Source organism: Dasypus novemcinctus, chromosome 12 (genome assembly GCF_030445035.2).
Source record: "Dasypus novemcinctus isolate mDasNov1 chromosome 12, mDasNov1.1.hap2, whole genome shotgun sequence".
NCBI classification, from domain to species: domain Eukaryota; kingdom Metazoa; phylum Chordata; class Mammalia; order Cingulata; family Dasypodidae; genus Dasypus; species Dasypus novemcinctus.
Genome location: NC_080684.1, coordinates 22,164,229 through 22,183,593, shown reverse-complemented (window position 1 = coordinate 22,183,593; position 19,365 = coordinate 22,164,229). Strand labels below are relative to the sequence as shown.

The 19,365-nt window shown below is 49.6% G+C and overlaps 2 protein-coding genes across 5 annotated transcripts; both read left to right on the top strand.

Annotated features, from left to right (window-relative positions):
- The first annotated feature begins 11,825 nt into the window (after positions 1-11,825).
- Positions 11,826-15,913, top strand: MYL6B (myosin light chain 6B). 3 transcript variants are annotated; one of them, XM_012528128.4, is made up of 8 exons: positions 11,826-11,925; positions 13,165-13,417; positions 14,127-14,154; positions 14,374-14,517; positions 14,748-14,921; positions 15,382-15,459; positions 15,613-15,651; positions 15,795-15,913. In XM_012528128.4, exons 2-7 carry the CDS (start codon positions 13,211-13,213, stop codon positions 15,639-15,641), a joined length of 660 nt encoding a protein of 219 aa, XP_012383582.1. In that variant the 5' UTR covers positions 11,826-11,925; positions 13,165-13,210; the 3' UTR covers positions 15,642-15,651; positions 15,795-15,913. The 3 variants fall into 3 exon arrangements, with proteins under 3 accessions (XP_012383582.1, XP_012383581.1, XP_058164013.1); XM_012528127.3 differs by having other exon boundaries at positions 11,923-11,979; XM_058308030.2 differs by lacking the exon at positions 11,826-11,925 and adding an exon at positions 12,617-12,648.
- Positions 15,914-16,168: 255 nt separating this feature from the next.
- On the top strand, positions 16,169-19,317 carry MYL6 (myosin light chain 6). Of its 2 annotated transcripts, XM_012528129.4 has the most exons (7): positions 16,169-16,273; positions 16,532-16,559; positions 17,398-17,541; positions 17,751-17,924; positions 18,016-18,093; positions 18,395-18,439; positions 19,128-19,317. In XM_012528129.4, exons 1-6 carry the CDS (start codon positions 16,271-16,273, stop codon positions 18,421-18,423), a joined length of 456 nt encoding a protein of 151 aa, XP_012383583.1. In that variant the 5' UTR covers positions 16,169-16,270; the 3' UTR covers positions 18,424-18,439; positions 19,128-19,317. The 2 variants fall into 2 exon arrangements, with proteins under 2 accessions (XP_012383583.1, XP_004466161.2); XM_004466104.5 differs by lacking the exon at positions 18,395-18,439.
- The last annotated feature ends 48 nt before the right edge of the window (positions 19,318-19,365 follow it).

Genomic DNA, 19,365 nt, shown 5'->3' with positions numbered 1-19,365 from the left:
TTATTGGGTCAATGTACTGTAGTTAACTGGGTGTAGCAATATAGTTAGCTATCCAACAGCCATTTTCCTCTCTTCCCTACTTAGAGAACAACAAAGTATTCATGATGGCAGTGTGCCAGTCCCAAGAGATTAATCATGAACCTCTTCACTAGATACTTTCCCAGCTGCCCCTTACAACGTGAGATGGCTCTGTGACCCAACTCTTTGTCAACAAGATGTAAGATAAAGTCAGCTGGGGATTGGAGCATCCAAAAGAAGAAAGCCCTCATTGCCCTTTCCTTTCTGCTTGGGTTGTTAGTGTAAGGATGTGATGCCTGGAGCTGCAGCAGCCATCTTTAAGACCATGAGGTTACAAACACAAGAAAAGCTAACATGATTGTAGGAATTTATGTTTTTATAAACATGTAAATTATATAAAATAGGACCTTTTTCTCAATGTTTTGCAACCTGTTTTTTTTTCACTATACATTTTTATACTTCACTATCCTTTGAAAATAAAATTTATAATAGTTCTATATAATTCCATAGAATGAGTGAATGCACCATAGTTTATAACTGTTTCCCTATTGTCATAAATGAAGGTAGTTTCTAAGTTTTGCTACTCACTGTGGGAATACAGTTATATAAAAAATATTTATACACATTTTAAATGATTTCCTTTGGATAAGTGGAATTGCTAAGTCTACTTCTATACTTTTATGACTTTTAATTTTCCAAACTGCATTCTAAGGAGATTATATGAATTTTCTATACAGCATAACATGAAAATGTGTTTTCCTATATTCTCTCCAAAACTGGATATATACATTTTTAAAAATCCTTGCCAACTGATGGAAAACTTTTTGCCTACTTTTAAAGATTTTCCTGCCTTTTTCCTGTCAGACTACCTACCACCTGTCATTTCTTTCTTTGTTTTTTGGAGGTACCCAGTACTGAACCCAGGACCTCGTACATGCAAAGCAGGTTCTCAGCAGCTGAGCAGCAGGCGCTCTCCCCTCAAGTGTCATTCCTTGTGCTTGTCAGTAAGCCTCTCTCCAGCAGCAGTCCCCTTGTCGATTTTCTTTTCTAATCTTGGGATGGAATCCAAATAAGATTTATGGAGCCCTGGGTTAGGTAGGTATTGCTGAAATGCAAGATAAGGCTGCCCTAAAGAACTGAAAATCTAGTAAGGAGGAGGGTGGTCAGGCAACTCGAGTAAACATGATAATGACCTCCTATAAGAAAGGTACAGAGGATAGAGGCTCTGAGAGCAGCCGAAGAGCCTTAACACAATCACCCCTCCCTCACAAACCTTTCCCGTGCCCTCTGCAAACCTGGTTCTACATACCACTTCCCACCCTACCCCTTACAATCCCTTAACCTTTCCACACAAAGCTCGCTCTGGCCGCTTCTGAAACCTGATTCACCTCCCACGAGGCCTCACCGACCTGGCGCACCATCTAGGGGAGTCTGCTGCTTCTGAGTCCCGTGTGCTGAAGACTGGGAAGTGGGGCCTGCATTCTCTGAGATCCCCAATGCTGCTTTACCCACCATTATTCTTCCAACTTCAGTAAAAACACCAGCTTGTTGGAGATGATACCAATCTGATAAACTCTACCTTCTCTCATCTATGCCATTTACTAAATACTGTGTCAATCCACAATATTTACTGAAGGCTCTGGCACCCTAAATCCTGCTCTCATATGGTATTTTCAGGGGATCAAAGTAACAGTAACACCATCCTCCTTGTCACAGGTGAGCAATGACCTTACAGCTTAAGCCAATCAGGGAAGGCTGTTTCCCGGGCCAGAGCGATTGCTCAAGGGTAAACGGGTACATAAGTTGGTCCAGTCAGAGTGAAGTCCAGGAATTGAGACAAAGGTCAAGAAAAGCTAGCGCTCTTCCTCCTTATCATTACTATTATGGTAACGTACATACAAATTAAAATTTCCCATTTTAACCATTTTCAAGCATACATTTCAGTGGCATTAATTACTTCGCCATGTTATGCCACCATCACCACCATCCATTACCAAAAATTTTCCATCACCCCAAACAGAAACTCTGTCCATTAAACATCAAATTCCCCATTCTCCCCCACTACCCAGCCCCTGATAACCTGCAATCTACTTTTTTGTCTCTATGAGTTTGCAGAGTTATTTCTTATAAGTGAAATAATCTAATATGTCCTTTTGTGTCTGGCTTATTTCACTCAACATGATATCTTCAAGGTTCATCCATGTTGTCACATGTATCAGAACTTCATCCTTTTTCATAGCTGAATAATATTCCCCTATATTACATACCTCATTTTGTTTATCCATTCATTTGTTCACAGACACTTGGATTGTTTTCATCTTTTGGCAATTGTGAAAAATGCTGCAATGAACATTGGTATACAAATATCTTTCTAGTCCTTATTTTCAGTTCTTTTGGGTATACCTAGAAGTGGGATTGCTACCCCTATGGTAATTCTATTTTGCCTTTTTGAGAGACCGCTAAACTGTTCCATGGTTACTTTACCATTTTACATTCCCACCAACAATGTATGAAGGCTCCAATTTCTCAGCATCCTCACCAACACTTGTTATTTTCCATTGTTTAAAATAATGGTCAGGAGTGGATGTGGCTCAAGTAGTGAGTGCCCACTTCCCTCATGGGAGGTCCTGGTTCAGTTCCCAATGCCTCCTAAAAAAAACAAAAACAAACAAAAAAACCAACTCAGAGAAGCCAAAGTGGCTCAGTGGTTAAGCATCAACTTCCCACATACAAGGTCCCAGGTTCAATCCCTGGCCCCCATACCGCAACGAAAAACCCAAAATAATAATAATAATGGCCATCCTAGTGTTATGAAATGGTATCTCGCTATAGTTTTGATTTGTATTTCCCTCATGGCTAATGATATGGAGCACTTTTTCATGTGCCTATTAGCCATTTGCCATTTGCCTATCTTCTTTGAGAGAAGTCAATTCAAATCCTTGGCCCATTTCTTATTTGGGTTGTCTTTTTGATGTTTCTCTTCCTTACTGGTATAAGGATGAGATATCTGTGAATGTTACAGCCAAGCCATATCTGGCTCTAGGAGGCGAGCCAAGAAAGAAGCAGCTAACCTGAAGGAGGATGTTGGCAAGAAAATTGCAGAGACTAGATCCCCTTGTTATGTCATGACCTGTGGAACAGGCTGAACCTAAAACTCACCATATCTCTTGACTTTTCATGGGCCAATAGATCCCCTTTATCATTTAGCTGGTTTAATTTTTTTTTTAAGATTTATTTATTTATTCCCCCCCCCATCTGTCCTCTGTGTTCATTCGGTGTACATTCTTCTGTGTCTGCTTGTCTTCTCTTTAGGTGGCACTGGGAACCAATCCTGGGACCTTCTGGAGTGGGAGAGAGGTGCTCAATCTCTTGCACCTCCTTAGCTCCCTGGTCTGCCGCATCTCTTATTGTCTCTCTTCAGTGTCTCTTTTTGTTGGGTCATCTTGCTGCGTCAGCTCTGTGCAGGCCAACTCCCTGCACGGGCCAGCACTCCACATGGGCCAGCTCTCCACTCAGGCCAGCTTTATGTGTGGACCAATTTGCCTTCACCAAGAGGCCCCGGGAATCAAACCCTGGATGGGACACATCTCTGGTAGATGGGATCAATCGCTTAAGCCACATCTGCTTCCCCAGTTTAATTTTCTTGCTACTTGCAGTTGGAAGAATCCTAACAGTTTTTCCACAAATGCAATGATCTTCACTTCTGCTACCCTTTTCCATCCACCCCAGTGGCCATTCATCCTAGATCCTCTCTCTCTCTAACTTTTGAATTTTTCATCTCAAATGCACTATTTTCCTCCAACTACAACTCTGAGATCTCCAACCATCTCACTTCTTCAATCTCATTGAAATTCCCACCCTTAGTGACTTTCCTTATTTTCTCAATCCAAGAGCCTCCTCCTCTATACTCATTCCATCTTTATTTGGCCTGGACTAACTTTGGGGATTCCTCAAATCTCCAATTCATTTCTATTCCAGCTGTCATTCTCTGACAGGGTCATTCAGCTTACTACTTCTGGAGGAAAGAAATCACTATCTTGTGTATAGGCACTGTCACAAATCCATGATCTCCCATTGCAACCACCCTCCATGCTGCTCAGCAAATTCATGTGCCCAACACAGAGCAGCCACTTAGTAAATGCTTGTCAAATGGATATTTGCAAATGGGTCCCCAGTAAGCCATCTCCCATCTTTCATAGCACCTACTTCAAACCTTCCCTACTTTTTCAACCCACCTCCTTCTATTTCTTCTCTTAGTTAATCAAATCACCCTCCTTCTACTTCAGGGTGAAAATAAGAGTCCAATACATGGGAATTCTCTCCATACCTTAATCCCCTTCTATCCCATCAACTTACTAGAATTGTTGCCCATCCTTGAGTCTTCTCTTTCACCCAGATATCCATTCGTTCTACAAATATATGGGTGCCTAGAGCCTCCCAGGTACTGTGCTCTGCTTGGCCCTGGGGATACAAGTATGGGGGGAAGAAAGGGCATAACAGAGGCAGCAGCCTGAACAAAGAGGACATAGCATGCCTTTGAAGAGCTGAAAGATAAGAGGTGTATTTGGTACAGAGGAAGTAATGCAAGGAGCATTTTAAACTGTGCTGCTTTTGTGGGGCCACTATAAGGATTGTGTTTATCAAAAGACATGGAAGGATTTTAAGTAGGGAGGTGATACAATCAGATGCATGTTTATTAAAACTGGTATGGTGACCCATTTGTTTGTTACATTATGTTCTGTGCTTTCCAGTACTAAAAATATTTCAAACAGATTCCCAGGTGCGACGGTTTGCTCGGTCGGTAGAGGTGGGGTCTGGCTGCGGACGAGGGGTCGGTCCAGCTCTGGATGAGGGGTCGGTCCCGCTTGGGACGAAGGGTCGGTCCCACCTGGGACGAGGGGTCGGTCCGGCAGCAGACGAGGGATCGGTCTCACAAGGGGTTGCGCGGTTTGGCTGACGGGGTCGCCCGGCGAAGCCGGCGACGAAGGGGTCGCCCGGAGAAGCAGGCGACGAACTGGGGACAAGGGAAGCCAGGCCCTTGTCGGGGGCTCTCAGGACTGGAGGGCGCACGGCAGAAGAACTACCGCGGAGACAAGGTAAACACGCAAGTCCACTTTACTGAGGGAGAGGCAACAGTTTTATAAGGGCTGGGGAAGGCTGATTGGTCGAAGCCATGCCCTGTTCTGGTTGGTTGCCGGCGAAAGGTCAGTGGGCGGTACTGGATGGGGGAGGGGTGGTGGTTAGGGATTGGCTGTCGCTGTTGCTGGGGGAAGGGGCAGGGTTTAGGGATTGGTGGCTGCTGTTGCTGGGGTGGAGGGCAGACTGGATTTTTCCGCCCACGCCTGGCTGTTGCTGCTGTCGGGGGAGGGGAAAAGGGCAGACTGGAATTTTCCGCCCTGCGCCTGCGCAGGGAGAAAGAAGAAGAAGGGTGCCACCCCACAGGCATCGTGTGGCGCCATCCGGGAGGAGAGGCGGCCGCGGAAGCATGGCTGCCGAGAAGGGGAGACCCGAGGGCACTCTGCGCCCATGCCGAGCTTCCTTCAGGGGTGGCGGTGAGTCCGACCAGCCACCCTATTATGGGGGCAGCGGCTTGGCCTGCCGCAGCTGCTCCCCCGCCAGGCCAGCAAACCACACTTCAGCCCGAGGGGTGACCGCACCCAGGTCCTAATGCAGACCAAGAGTCAGAGTCTTTGGGGGCAAAGCCTGGAAGTCTGTGTGCTTAGAAAACTCTCAAGAGATTCTGAAGAACTGGTAAATCTGAAACCACCTTTTTAGTGGTTCATTTACACAAATGAAACGCGTATTACATATCATAAAATTTTTCTGTTTATATTTTACTTCTAGTATGGGTCTATAAAAATTGGACTTGGAAAGGATTTTATAAACTACCTGCGTATCATAATACATTCTTGCTATTCCCCTTGTCTTCACTGTGAATTACCACCAGTTCCAATTCTTGGTCAAAATGCCAAAGACGACTGAAAATATCTTGCCCAAAAATTCTTTCCTATTTATTTGGAAAGAGTGTTCCCTCTACCTAAACTATTATCCATCTGAACACATTAGTTATTGCTAAAGAGCTAGTTAGGCTGAACAGAGTGAATTCACAATTATTCAAAGTTACTGAAGGGCTACAGTGTCATATAACTCCAAAAATTCTTCTTCTAGCTCCCTTTACCACTACCCACAGCTCCCTGGCTCTACAACTTTTATTTTGTGCACATCACTTTAAAAAAAAGAATTTTAAAAATTTGTGATAAAATATACACACAACATAAAATTGATCATTTTAAAGTGTACGATATAGGGAAGCGGATGTGGCTCAACTGATAGAGCATCCACCTACCATATAGGAGGTCCAGGGTTCAAACCCAGGGCCTCCAGGCTCATGTGGTGAGCTGGCCCACGCGCAGTGCTGCCATGTGAAAGGAGTGCCATGCCACAAAGGGGTGTCCCCTGTGTAGGGGAGCCCCACACACAAGGAGTATGCCCCGCAAGCGAAAAGCACAGTCTGCCAGGAGTGGTGCTGCACACACAGCAAGATGACGCAACAAAAAAGAGACACAGATTCCTGTGCCACCTGATGAGAATACAGTGGACACAGAACACACAGCGAATGGACACAAGAGAGCAGACAAGAAAGGGGTGGGGGGAAGGGGAGAGGAATAAATCTTAAAAAAAAATAAATGAAGTATACGATATAGTGGCATTAACTACATTTACAATGTTGTACAACCACTACCATTTCCAAAATTTTCCATCACCCCAAACAGAAACTCTGTACCCATTAACCAATAACTCCCCATTCCGCCTTCCCCCAGCCCCTGGTAACTGCTAATCTTTCTGTCTCTATGAATTTGCATATTTTAGACATTTCATATAAGTGGAATCATATTTTTTGCCCTTTTGTGTCTGTTTTATCTCATTCAACATGATGTTTTCGAGGCTCATCCATGTTGTATTAAGTATCAGAATTTCATTCCTTTTTAGGGGTTAATAATATTCCATCATATCTATGGTATACATGACTTTGCATTTTCTCCCCCAACTCTTCCAGTTCTTTCTCCTGCCAGTTGCAGCAACATTCCTTTCCTAAAGAGTTAAAAGGCAAGCCTCAGGAACTGGTTGTAAACTGGTGACTAATCAGTCAGTCTTGTAACACTGCATTCTTTAGAAGTCCTACTGCCCCTCTCAGTGCCTTCCCCGGCTGCAGGTAGACGCGCAGTATAAAAGGCTCCTCTCCTGGACTTGAGGAAGGTTAGTATAGGAGAGGGAAGGCAGCTGGGCACGCAGAGGCCCTGCCCCTGAAAACCCCTGCTACTAAAAACAAAGCCAGAAAGACCGACCCAGACACTGGCCAGGAGGTCCCATTTGGAACTCTCTCCAGGGTCAAGGGGAAGCTCAGGGTAACCCCAAACAACAGGCCTCCCCATTGACCCCCTGAGAGCTAACAGGTGGACAAACAAACAGAACAGCAAACATTAGGAAAAGGGTGGAGGAAAGACTTTAAAAAGGCCCAACCTAGGGCCCCACCTGCATATCACCCCTACCACACCCGCAACTGTGTCTGGTCAAAGTTTGTGTGCTGTTTTTTTCTTGTTTCTTAATAAAGTCTTTACTCCCAAGCAAAGTAAATAAATAAAATAAAAATTTAAATATATATATATTGGGAAGCAGACATGGCTCAACTGATAGAGCTTCCACCTACCATATGGAGGGTCCAGGTTTGATCCCCAGGGCCTCCTGACCCGTGTGGCGAGCTGGCCCATGCACAGAGCTACCGCGCCCAAGGAGTGCCTTGCCATGCAGGGGCACCCCCTCATAGGGGTACCCCATGTGCAAGCAGTGTGCCCTGCAAGGAGAGCTGTCCCATGTGAAAGAAGTGCAGCCCACCCAGGAGTGGTGCTGCCCACACGGAGAGCTGATGCAGCAAGATGACACAACAAAAAAGAGATGCAGTTTCCCAGTGCTGCCAGATAATGCAAGTGGATGCAGAAGAATACACAGCAAATGGACACCAAGAGCAGACAACGGGTGGAAGGGGAGAGAAATTAATAAATCTAATATATATATATATATAAATGCCCCTCTAAAACCCTTCTCTGTGGGGAGGACAATTGAGCTTAGAAAATGCTGTCTTTCTAACTGCCGCTGAAGATGAGGACCCCATGTAAGCCCCCTAAATAAATGCTCATTAATCCCCAAACTGGACTTGTCTGAGTCATTCTTGGTCTGACATGTCCCTATCATTTTGGCAGGAGGGACAGTATGAATATAACACATTTTTTTTAATCCATTCAGCTCTTGATGGACACTTGTGCTATTTCCACCTTTTGGCTATTGTGATTAATTTTGCTAGAAATATTGGCATTCTAGAACCTCAGCCTATTTTCAGTTGTATGGGTACATACCTAGAAGTGGAATTGCTGGGTCATATCATAGGTCTATGTTTAACTCTTTGAGGAACCGCCAAACTGTTTCCATAGCAGCCATACCATCTAACATTCCCATCAGCAATGTAACAGGGTTCCCAATTTCTCCACACCTTCCAACATTTTTTCTTTTTATTTATTTATTTTTTATGGACAGTAGTGTTTAGTAATACATTAAAAATCTTCCTTTAAGCATAAAAAAAAGGAAATATACTAAGTGAAAGAAATTAGACAAAACATATTACATATTGTTTGACTCCATCTATACCAAAGTATATACAAAAAATTAGAAACAGACTAGCAGATATGTACAGCAAGTGAAGTATAGAAAGATTGAATTTCTTTTTAGTACTATATAGCCATCCTATAGGTGTGAAGTGGTATCTTATTGTGTTTTTTTAAGATTTATTTTCTCTCCCCTTCCCCCGTTGTCTGCTCTCTGTGTCCATTTGCTGTGTGTTCTTCTGCATCTGCTTGCATTATCAGGCAGCACTGGGAAACTGCGTCTCTTTTCTGTTGCGTCATCTTGCTGTGCCAGTTCTCCGTGTGTGAGGTGCCACTCCTGGGTGGGCTGTGCTTTTTTTATGTGGAGCAGTTCTCTTTGCGGGGCACACACCTTGCATGTGGGGCACCCCTACACAGGGGGGCACTCCTTGTGTGTAGCAGCACTGTGCATGGGCCAGTTTACTACACAGATCAGGAGGCTGCTGGGGATTGAACCCTGGACCCTCCATATGGCAGGCGGATGCTCTATCAGTTTAGCCACGTCTGCTTCCCTTTTATTGTGGTTTTTGATTGGCATTTCCCTGATGGCTAATGATTCTGAGCATCTTTTCATGTGCTTATTGACTATCTGTATATCTTTTTTGGAGAAATGTGTATTCAAATCCTTTGTCCATATTTTAACGGGGTTGTCTGTCTTTGTTGTTGAGTTAGAGTTCTTTGTATATTCTGGCTATTAAACCCTTATTAGATATCTGATTTACAAATATTTTCTCCTGTTCTGTAGTTTGTATTTTCACTCACAGCATTTTTTCTTTTACAGATTTATTTATCTCCCCCCACCCAGTTGTCTGCTCTCTGTGTCCTTTCGCTGGGTGCTCCTCTGTGACCGCTTCTATCCTTATCAGCTGCACAGGAATCCCGGTTTCTTTTTTTTGTTGCGTCACCTTGTTGTGTCATCTCTCTTTGTGTGCGCTGCCATTCTTGGACAGGCTGCACTTTCTTTCGCACTGGTTGGCTCTCCTTACGGGGCGCATTCCTTGCACATGGGGCTCCCCTACGCGGGGGACACCCCTGCATGGCACGGCACTCCTTGCGTGTGTCAGCACTGCACATGGACCAGCTCCATAAGGGTCAAGGAGGCCTGGGGTTTGAACCGTGGACCTCCCATGTGGTAGGCGGATGCCCTATCCATTGGGCCAAGTCCGCTTCCCTCTCACAGCATTCTTTGATGCACAAAGGTTTTAAATTTTGATGAAGTCCAATTTATCTATTTTTCTTTTTTGCATGTGTCTATTAGGTTTTTCATGCATTGTCTGAGTTGCTCTTTCATTTAGAGGAGTGCCCTTCCTAATTATTTTGGGACTAATATTAGAATAAATATGTAATCACTAAGAACATACAATCAAATGCTAGGTGGGGAAGGAAGAGAAGAAAAAGGACAGACATTTGTCACAGATAATCCACATCATGATGTATAAATCACCTTTGTCCAGTAAAACTGTGTTCAGTCCATTTCTTGTTATTTATGATTAACGGACAGAGATGGCGAAGAAAACGAAGAATAGTCCTCCAACCTGTTTTTGCCAAGGGTTTTCATCTTTTCTCCTTGCACTACTTCTCTACAAAGCAGACAGAAACACTGAAAACTCAGTTGACGCCATAACCACACATAGTTGGCAAACTGCCAAAAGTGGGCTACAGCTAGGCGATAGAAGAAAAAAAAATGAGGTAAACCACATCTTTGAAATCAACTTCTCTGGAAGTGTCACAAGACTTCTGTGATGTGGCCCTTCCCCCAACAGTCTAATAACCAAGCATTAGTGAGAAATGTATCCCTTTCCCCTCTCCGTCTCTTCAAACTTACTGATCATTCGCAGATATAAAATAGAGAAAATATCACCTACTTCCTCATATTGGGAAGACTAAGGAAGTTTATTCAACAAACATTTACATAGCACTTACTCTGTGCCAGACCTGTTCTATTTTACAAATATTAACATATCTCAACAACTCAATCATCCCAATAATCCTAGGAGGTAGGTCCTATTATCCTTACTTTCTAGATGGGGAAACTGAGCTGCAGAGAGATAACTTGCCCAAGGTTACTAACAAGTATGTGGCAAAGAGGTTTCAAGTCTAAGCAGGCTGGCCTGAGCACTCATACAAGCTTTAGCGTTCCTGACTCTGCCCCTCTGAGATAATTTCGCCCGCTCCTGCAGTACCTGGTCAGTGGCGGCCTCGAGGAACAAACAGAATGGTTGCTTACATCATCACCATCACCATTGTTTATGTTATACAATCTACGATCCATTTCGACACTTTAGAAACTTTCCTCACTCAGTGACCAGGGAATGTCATTTACAGCCCATAAAGTTCCTTTGTGCCCGGCACAGCAACCAGGATGGTTCTTCCCCTAAGCCAGCCCAGAGGCAGAAGGGGCCCTCGATAAACATCTGGGAGGAATGGGTGAAAACGCCTAGCGAAGACGCTGAGAGCGGTGTCTCAGAGAGGGGTGGAATGCATAGCATTCCAAGGAAGCCTCCCAAGATAGGGCGGGTGGCGCAGATGTGGCCGCTGGTAGGAGATGCCACGATCGGGAAAGACTGGACAACCTCTCTGGCAGGTGACAAGGCTTAATTCCATATCTTAAAGAGAGAGCAGCTCTTTTAAGAAAAATCACACAACTTTGGAGTTACTGCTCCAAGTCACACAGTAACTCAGTGGCCTCTGTTCTCGTTCTCCCAAACCGCGAGAGGAAGCAGAAGAGACCAAGGCCACTCTCCCCGGGCCTCTAAGTGCTTCCTGATATCTGATCTCCATCTCGCCTGCTGCAGCTTTAGCCTTTCCCCAGGTCTGCGTTCTCCTCGCCCAGGTAGACCCAGGAACATAACACCGCCCACGCTAAACGGGAAACTCTCCCGGACTAAGTAAGGGGGATATCCCGAGGGGCCTCGCAGGGTTTTTGGATTAGAGGTGGGAGTTAATTGCTCATTGCCTTTCAGTTGCGGGACAAAGGCGCGCTCGAAAACCTCTGAGTCACCAACTGCCATCAAAAGCCGGAAGCCCCCGCCCCGGTTTCCGCTCCCAGTTGGGGAGGGGCGTTTTCCTGAACCGGCGGGCGCGCGCGGACTACAGCTCCCAGCATGCACCGAGGTACAACCTCCAGCATGCGCCGAGACGGTCGGAATTAACCCTTCGTGGACCGGACAGTGCTGCGCCCCGCCCCCGCCCCTTCCCCGGACCCCGCAGGGTGAGTTTTCGCAGCCAGGAGAAGGGCGCCTTCCTTTATTTCAGGATTAGGGGTGTGAGTATGTGTGCATGTGTGTGCGTCTTTGTGTGCTTGTGTGTACTCCCCTCGGGAGAGATGAGTCCTGATTTTCCTAAAATGCGACCACTTGCCATTGTGAGATTCAGACGCCTTTTTGCGACTCAGCATCAAATATCTGAACCTCAGGGCCCAAGTGGAATCACTGCCATCTTTCCCAGAATGCCTCCCCTTCCCCTAGGTCAAAAGTAGCCAGCAACCTCTCCCGCTTCCCAAACGTCCCCAATTCGGACCCTTCCCCAGGGCCCCCTGCAAGGCTTGTGACCTGACACTTGAGTCAGGGTTTTTTTTTTTATCCCCCTTGGGGGATGAGTACTCACGAAGCCCATAGGGTTACTCTCCCACATGCTTCTGGATTAGAGATGTCCCTTTGCCGCCCAGGCTCCCCTCCCCAGGTGCCACCGGGTCCCTGCGAGGTGGGGGTCGGCAGGCACCCCATCGTTTGTCTGACTTGAGTGACCATAGGCTGCCTTGGGAGTATAAGTGGTGGGTATTAAACCTGAACCTTGCCCCACCCCCACCCCCACCCCTAAAACACTGGTCAGAGGAGACAAGGGAGGGGGTGTGTGTCACGCTGTCCTTACTGTTACTATTCTTTATATTGTGCACAGTTCCAGTTCTGGGCTGGGGGATGGCCACGGATTACAGGTGCTGGGGATTAGGCTGTGGGGTCAGCGCTAGCCCCCTTCCCCATAGTCAGAGTTGGGTGGAAGGGCTGCTTGCTTTCACCTTTTTCTGCCCCCAGTCCCCACTTTAACTTATCCCAATTCACAATGCCCCCTTCCCTGCCTCAGCTTTGAAGAGTCTAAAGCTGCTAGAAAAAAAGGGTACCCTGAGTCAAGGGACTGCAGGCCTGGAACGCCTGGATCCTCGTCTTTGGCACCGGCCTGTATCCTATCCTCACCCCGGAGGCTAACTCCCCCATCCTGCGCAGTCTCTGGCTTCCTCCCCCTGCCCCTAAAGGGGACATTGTTTCAACCAGCATTTGGGGAGGGGTGGACAGAGCAGGGAAGACCTTGGGGATGGGGTCATGAACCTTAGTAGGCCAGGGGAGTGAGGGCAGGCAGGCATAGCTCTCCTCTACCTCACCCTCGCCTCCGCCAACTGGCTCCCTGCCCCTGCCCCCGCCCCTTGACATCCCAGACTCCCTGGCTATTTAAACAGAGATGGATGCCCCTCTCGACACACTGTCCTTTGGCCACCGGACATCATGCCTCCCAAGAAGGATGTTCCCGTGAAGAAACCTGTGGGGCCCTCTGTCTCCAAGCCTGCTGCCAAGCCAGCAGCAGGGGCCCCTCCAGCCAAGCCAGCAGCAGGGGCCCCTCCAGCCAAGCCCAAAGCTGAGCCAGCTGCCCCTCCTGCCCCTCCTGCCCCTCCAAAAACCCAGGAGCCCCCTATCGACCTCTCCAAAGTGGTGGTGAGTCCCCAGAAACCCAGGATCGAATTTGGAGGGCATGGGAAGAGGGTGGGTACAGCCTAGGGGATTGGGGGTGTCTAGAAGGTAGAGAATCAGTGAGCACCAGCATGAGACTGGGGGTTCCCCTTTGTCCCCTTTCTGGAAGCATCCAGGCTTATGTCTCTGCTGTTGTCTCTAACCTGTGGCACACTGTGGATGCGTGTGTGCATGCTGTGTGCATGTGTACATCCACACGGACACTCGCTGACCCCCTGCTGGAGGTGGGGCTGTAGGATGGGAACATCTGGGTTCTGAGGATAGTTTCAAGGTGAAGGGAGATTGCTGCTGCTTGCCCCTGCCCCAGCTTTGAACCCTAGGAGGAAAGGCTGAAGAGGACAGACTTGTTAGACAATCACAGCTGGGGGCCGGGGGTAAATTTAGCCTTTGTTCAGCCCCCAGTTATGTGAGGGATGCAGGACTCGGGGCAGTGGAGGGAGGGGAACAGGTGGCATGGGATTAACCCTGTTCCCAGGAAACCTTTCCCCCCCATAATTCCTCCTCTTGGGATTCTCCCAAGGCTCAGAGCTGGGAATGGGACTGAGTTGGCTGGGCTTCCAGCCTGGTCCCTTTGTCCCCTCCCCAGAAGCAGATGCCAGTTGGTTGGGAGGAGTGCTAGAGAGGGATTTAATAAACCCTGTCATCCTTCCTCACCTGCTCTTTTTTTCCACAGATCGAGTTTAACAAGGATCAGCTGGAGGGTGAGGAGAAGCTGGCTAGCCCCTAAACCCACTGTCTAGCCCCAAGCCCCTGTTCAGATCCTCTCTCTAGTCTCTTAATTCCAGCCCCGACTTGAAGCCTCCCACACTAGTCCTCTCTGCATCCCTCATTCTGCCCAGTTCTGGCCCCTAGTTTCGGAAGCTCCCTTTTGTCTGGTGTTGGAACCCCTGGTCAGCACTGACCCCTCTCTTTAACCTTAGAGTTCAAGGAGGCCTTTGAGCTGTTTGACCGAGTAGGCGATGGCAAGATCCTGTACAGCCAGTGTGGGGACGTGATGCGGGCCCTGGGCCAGAACCCCACCAACGCCGAGGTGCTCAAGGTCCTGGGGAACCCTAAAAGTGATGGTGAGGGGACCCCTGGAACAAGGTCAGCTTTCAGGCTGACGGTGGAACCCAGGAATGTTGATAAGATGGCAGAGGATGCCGGGTGGGTCTCAGAACTTCCAAAACTGTCAAACACTGGGGAAGAAAAATATTCTGAAATGTTGAACAGAGTGGAAAGCCTTCCTGGGAGGGATGGCAGCTGGATCCTGGATGACACAATGACCTCTCCCTCACCTCTCTGTAACCTCCAGAGCTGAAGTCCCGGCGTGTAGACTTCGAGACTTTTCTGCCCATGCTCCAGGCAGTGGCCAAGAATCGGGACCAAGGCACATATGAGGACTACTTGGAGGGGCTTCGGGTGTTTGACAAGGAGGGAAACGGCAAAGTCATGGGAGCAGAGCTCAGACATGTCCTCACTACCCTGGGTGAGGCAGGGATCAGAACTCTTGGGATGGAGAGGTTGGCCAAGTAGGCAGAGCCAGGGAGGGGATTACTGCTCTGCCGTCATGGCAGAGACAGAAGGTCAGAGCCACAGGGGCCAGAATCTGAAGGGCTTCCTCCTGCAGAGGCTGAAGTGAGGGAGATCAAAGATGCCTACAAAGGGCAGAGGAAAGGGGATGAGATGGGAGACCTGAGTTTTGGAAGAGACACTTGTGCTGTTTGTGGTCTGGTTCAAGGCTCTTAACCCTCAGGAATTTTTTCCTCGCCTATCAAAGCTTTCACCTGTACCAAGGGCCTTTTAATGCAGGTGAAATGGAAAGCAAGAGCAGTAGCACGAGGAAGGCACTGCCCTTCCAGGGCGAGGATTTCCGTGGGGGTGGTTGCTGTGGGCAACTAGGTTGGTGAGGGAGAAAAGGCAGGGGCTAAGACATTGTTTGGATTCAGGAGAGAAGATGACTGAGGAGGAGGTGGAGACGGTTCTGGCGGGACATGAGGACAGCAACGGCTGTATCAACTATGAGGGTGAGGGGCCAGAGAAGCCAAGGGAGAGGGGAGGGGAGCCCAGCCCATGTCGTGTGTGTGTGTGTGTGTGTGTGTGTGTGTGTGTGTAGGGGCCAGGGTCCGCGTTATCTAAGGGCCTGCTTCTGAAGCGCCTCCTGCCTACTCTCTCTGCAGCCTTCCTGAAGCACATCCTAAGCGTCTGATCTTCCACAGGTAGGGCAAGCCTTCTCCCCCCATCTTCGAGAAGTAAGTCTTCCTTTCCCACAGCCCGCGCAGAGAAGCAGGGAAGTGCGTTCTCCCGGCCTGCTGCTGCTGCGCCAGCGCCAGGGCTTGGCAACTTTCTTCTTTTTCCACAGATCCCGCGGGCCCGGTCACTGGCCACCCCTCCACTCCCCCCACTCTCCCCGCCCCCGGCGGAAGCACGTTCCTGCCACTAGGAGGCCGTCTGTGTTTCCAAATAAAGAATCGGTTCCTCTCTTGGCCTCAGACTTGTTTTCTTCAGAGGTGGGGGAGGGAGGGGAGGAGGGCTCGCCCTCTCCGCTCCAAAATCAGGTATCCTCGGTCTTCCCGCTGCGCGGAGGAGCGGCCTCGCCGCGCCCCGCCCGCGCCTCGGCGGGTCCAGCGCCCCAGGTAGGGCTATTGGGGAAAAGGAGCAGCCGGGGGCCCCGCCCACCTCATTACTAATGTAGAGTTCATCTGCATAAGCCCGGGCTAGCGTTCCTATTGGCTGAGGCGGCTGAGGTGACGTCATTGGGGCGGCCTAAGACTAGGGCCGGGCCTGGAGTCGCAGCCATTACTGCAGGAAAAAGTCTTGCCAAGCTGAGCAGTCAAGATGGTGGGACCTGGGGCCCGGGAGGATGAGCGGGATTTGGGACGAGAAGCGGGAAGCCCGGGTCGGGAGGCGAGGAGAAAGCAGCGGGAAGGGGGCAAAGGGAACCTGAGGGCCTGAACGATTCACGGTGGGTTTGGAAATTCTGGGTTTCTGTCCTGATGGGAAGCGAGTCCCCAGCATGGAAACAGGAGTTTGTGGGGCTGGGATAGAAGCTGGGGGATTGGAGTTCAGGTGCTGACCGCTCCCCTCTTCTCTGAGCAGTGTGACTTCACGGAGGACCAGACTGCAGGTTAGTAATCTCTGACCCCTACTGAGGTCACCCCTCGGGAGAGGGACAGCCTCTAGGGCCTCTCCCCTAATTCCCAACCTGTCCTGTCTTCAGCACTCCCAGGGGCGTACTCCCCTGGCCCCCCTTCCTCCTCCTTCTGGGGCCTCCATTTTCTTTTTTCTTTCTTCCTCTCTCCCCTTCACTCTAGATCTGAGCCCCAAGCACTGGGTGAGTTTTAGGTGGTGTGGTTTGTGAAACTCCTTGGTCACCTAATGCCTGCTGTGTGTGGCTTTGGAGCGGTCCTCTGTCCCCTAATCGGTTACTTCTGCCTTTCTCTACTCCTGTCATAACTGCTCCCCTCTCCTGGCTTGGAATCGCCCAGATTGTAAAGAACAGTGACCTGCTATTTTGTGGTGTTGGAGACAGGGTGTTTGCTAAGGAGACGACTTTGTAGCTCTACCCTCCCTCAGGTCCCTTTCTGTACAGGGGTGGGAGGTGGCAGGCTGGGATGACCCCAGTCCCAGGCTGCTGCTCCCACTTCCTTATAAGGACAGGACCCAGGCTGGGCGGTGGCAAATTCCTGTCCTGAGTAGTTCGTAGCGAGGAGGCCGGGCAAGCTTGCTGCTGGAGGAGGGGGTGTGTGAACGGATGCTACCACCCCGCTGAGGGGGAGGAGGCCTGTATCGTTCTGTGGGACACCGACCTGGGAGGATGGGACACTGGATCCCTCGCAGCAAACTCCGCTTACGGTGCTGGTTTCCTCAGGATCATAAAAGTTGAATGGGCGTGCTGTGTCCCTGGGAGGTGGGGTTTGCGTTAGCTCCGCAGGCCCGGGGCTGACGTCCGCCTGCACCTTCAGAGTTCAAGGAGGCCTTCCAGCTGTTTGACCGAACAGGCGACGGCAAGATCCTGTACAGCCAGTGCGGGGACGTGATGCGGGCCCTGGGCCAGAACCCCACTAACGCCGAGGTGCTCAAGGTCCTGGGGAACCCTAAGAGTGATGGTGAGGGTCCTCAAGAGCAGTTCCTCAGAGCTTCCCTTCACCTTTATCGGCCATCCCCAAAGTCAAGCTTTGCCTCGACCAGCAAATCCCACGGACTTCCTTGCTTTGCGGGGGAGCTGTCTGTTGTGATCCCATAATCCTCTCAGTCCTGAGGACTCATGGCACTTCCTTGGCCTGACACCCTGTCCCTTCCACATCCTTAACGGCAGAGATGAACGTGAAGGTGCTGGACTTTGAACACTTCCTGCCCATGCTGCAGACTGTGGCTAAGAACAAGGACCAGGGCACCTACGAGGACTACGTTGAAGGTCTTCGGGTGTTTGACAAAGAAGGCAATGGCACCGTCATGGGTGCTGAAATCCGACATGTCCTTGTCACTCTGGGTAAGGCTCCATGTCCTGGCTCCTTAGCTAAAGTGCCACCCTGAAACACCTGCCACCCAGCTCCAAAAATGCTCTTTCTTTCCCTCTGCAGGAGAGAAAATGACAGAAGAAGAAGTAGAGATGCTGGTGGCAGGACATGAGGACAGCAATGGTTGTATTAACTATGAAGGTGAGGGGGAATTGGAGCTTTGTGGAGAAAGCAGCCATGTGTGGAGCAGGTCAAGGACAGGCACACTTGGGGCTTTCCCGATCTCTGGACTTGGGCTCCAGAAGGAGCCAGGTGGCAAGGGGCAGGGCCCAGCCCAGCCCAGGAGTGGGAGGTCAGGGGTACGACAGGAAGGGGGTATGAGATGTGAAGGGTGGGTAAGGAATGGGAAGTAAAATAAATGGAATGTCTACACCCCCCCACCTGACCCCTTCACCCCATGTCTTGTCTTGTCTTCACCATTAATGTCTCTTCCTTCCTGCAGCATTTGTGAGGCATATCCTGTCGGGGTGACGGGCCCATGGGGCGGGTACGGCTCCTCCCAGCCTCTCCTCCTCTAGTTGACCTGCCCAGTGTTTTTCTTCCCAGCCTTTGCATTCTAGCCCCTGCCCTTACCCTACTACCATCTCTGACTTCCTCCTGGCATGTGTCTGCATGGAGCTGACTGGGGGGGGCGGTTCCTCAAAGAGGAAGGCAGCCTGGGGGTATGGTACCTCCTTCCCTCCTGGAAGGCCTCAGGTATTGCTAATAGGACCCTGGGTGCTGGTGTCTGGGAACTGACCAGTCTCTACCAGTCTTGCTTTAGGTGCTCCTTTGGCCCTGGAACATGGGTGGTTGGCCTGAAGGGGTGGCTTGCCTGCCCCATTCTGCTGCGGTAGCTCAGTAATCCTCCCTTCCTCTGCTGGGCAGCTTGGAGGTACCCTAACCCAAAACTCTGTCCTCCCCTCCTGCCAGTGGCTGACAGTAGCTGTAGGTGTAGAGAACTTTCCTGCCTCTGCCGTGTTCTTGCTGCTCAGTGGGGTGGGGGGACTAACAGCTGGTGGGGGGGGGGGCTAGGGGCAGAGAGAATTGGTCAGACTCGAGGTAGCCACTCTGCAAGCTGGCCCCCTGGTTGGCTGTTGCTTAAGCTACCCTCGTTGTCTTGTAGTCTCCTGACCCCTGGTGAACCCCTCCCCTTAGCCCAGTTCCCTGGTTCATCCAGCCTCCCCTTTCCACAGAGCTCGTCCGCATGGTGCTGAATGGTTGAGGACCGACCTTCCTGATCCCAGAGCCCGTGCCTCCTGCCTCCTGCGGGAGACGGTACCTAGCTCTGAAGGCTCTTGTCACAGCACCTTTCCCATCTTGTCTCTTCTGGACAATGTTTGCCGACAGCATCCACCAAATAAACTTTGCTTTCTGTGCCCCAAATTCAGCTCTGCTTTCCTGAGTAGGGTGATGGGGCAGATGGGGAGATGG

Coding starts and splice junctions, on each gene's coding strand:
- MYL6B (XM_058308030.2), top strand. Junction 13,418..14,126: donor TCGACCTCTCCAAAGTGGTG/GTGAGTCCCCAG, acceptor TTTTTTCCACAG/ATCGAGTTTAACAAGGATCA. Junction 14,922..15,381: donor ACATGTCCTCACTACCCTGG/GTGAGGCAGGGA, acceptor GTTTGGATTCAG/GAGAGAAGATGACTGAGGAG.
- MYL6 (XM_004466104.5), top strand. Junction 16,560..17,397: donor CACGGAGGACCAGACTGCAG/GTTAGTAATCTC, acceptor CTGCACCTTCAG/AGTTCAAGGAGGCCTTCCAG. Junction 18,094..19,127: donor TGGTTGTATTAACTATGAAG/GTGAGGGGGAAT, acceptor CCCTTTCCACAG/AGCTCGTCCGCATGGTGCTG.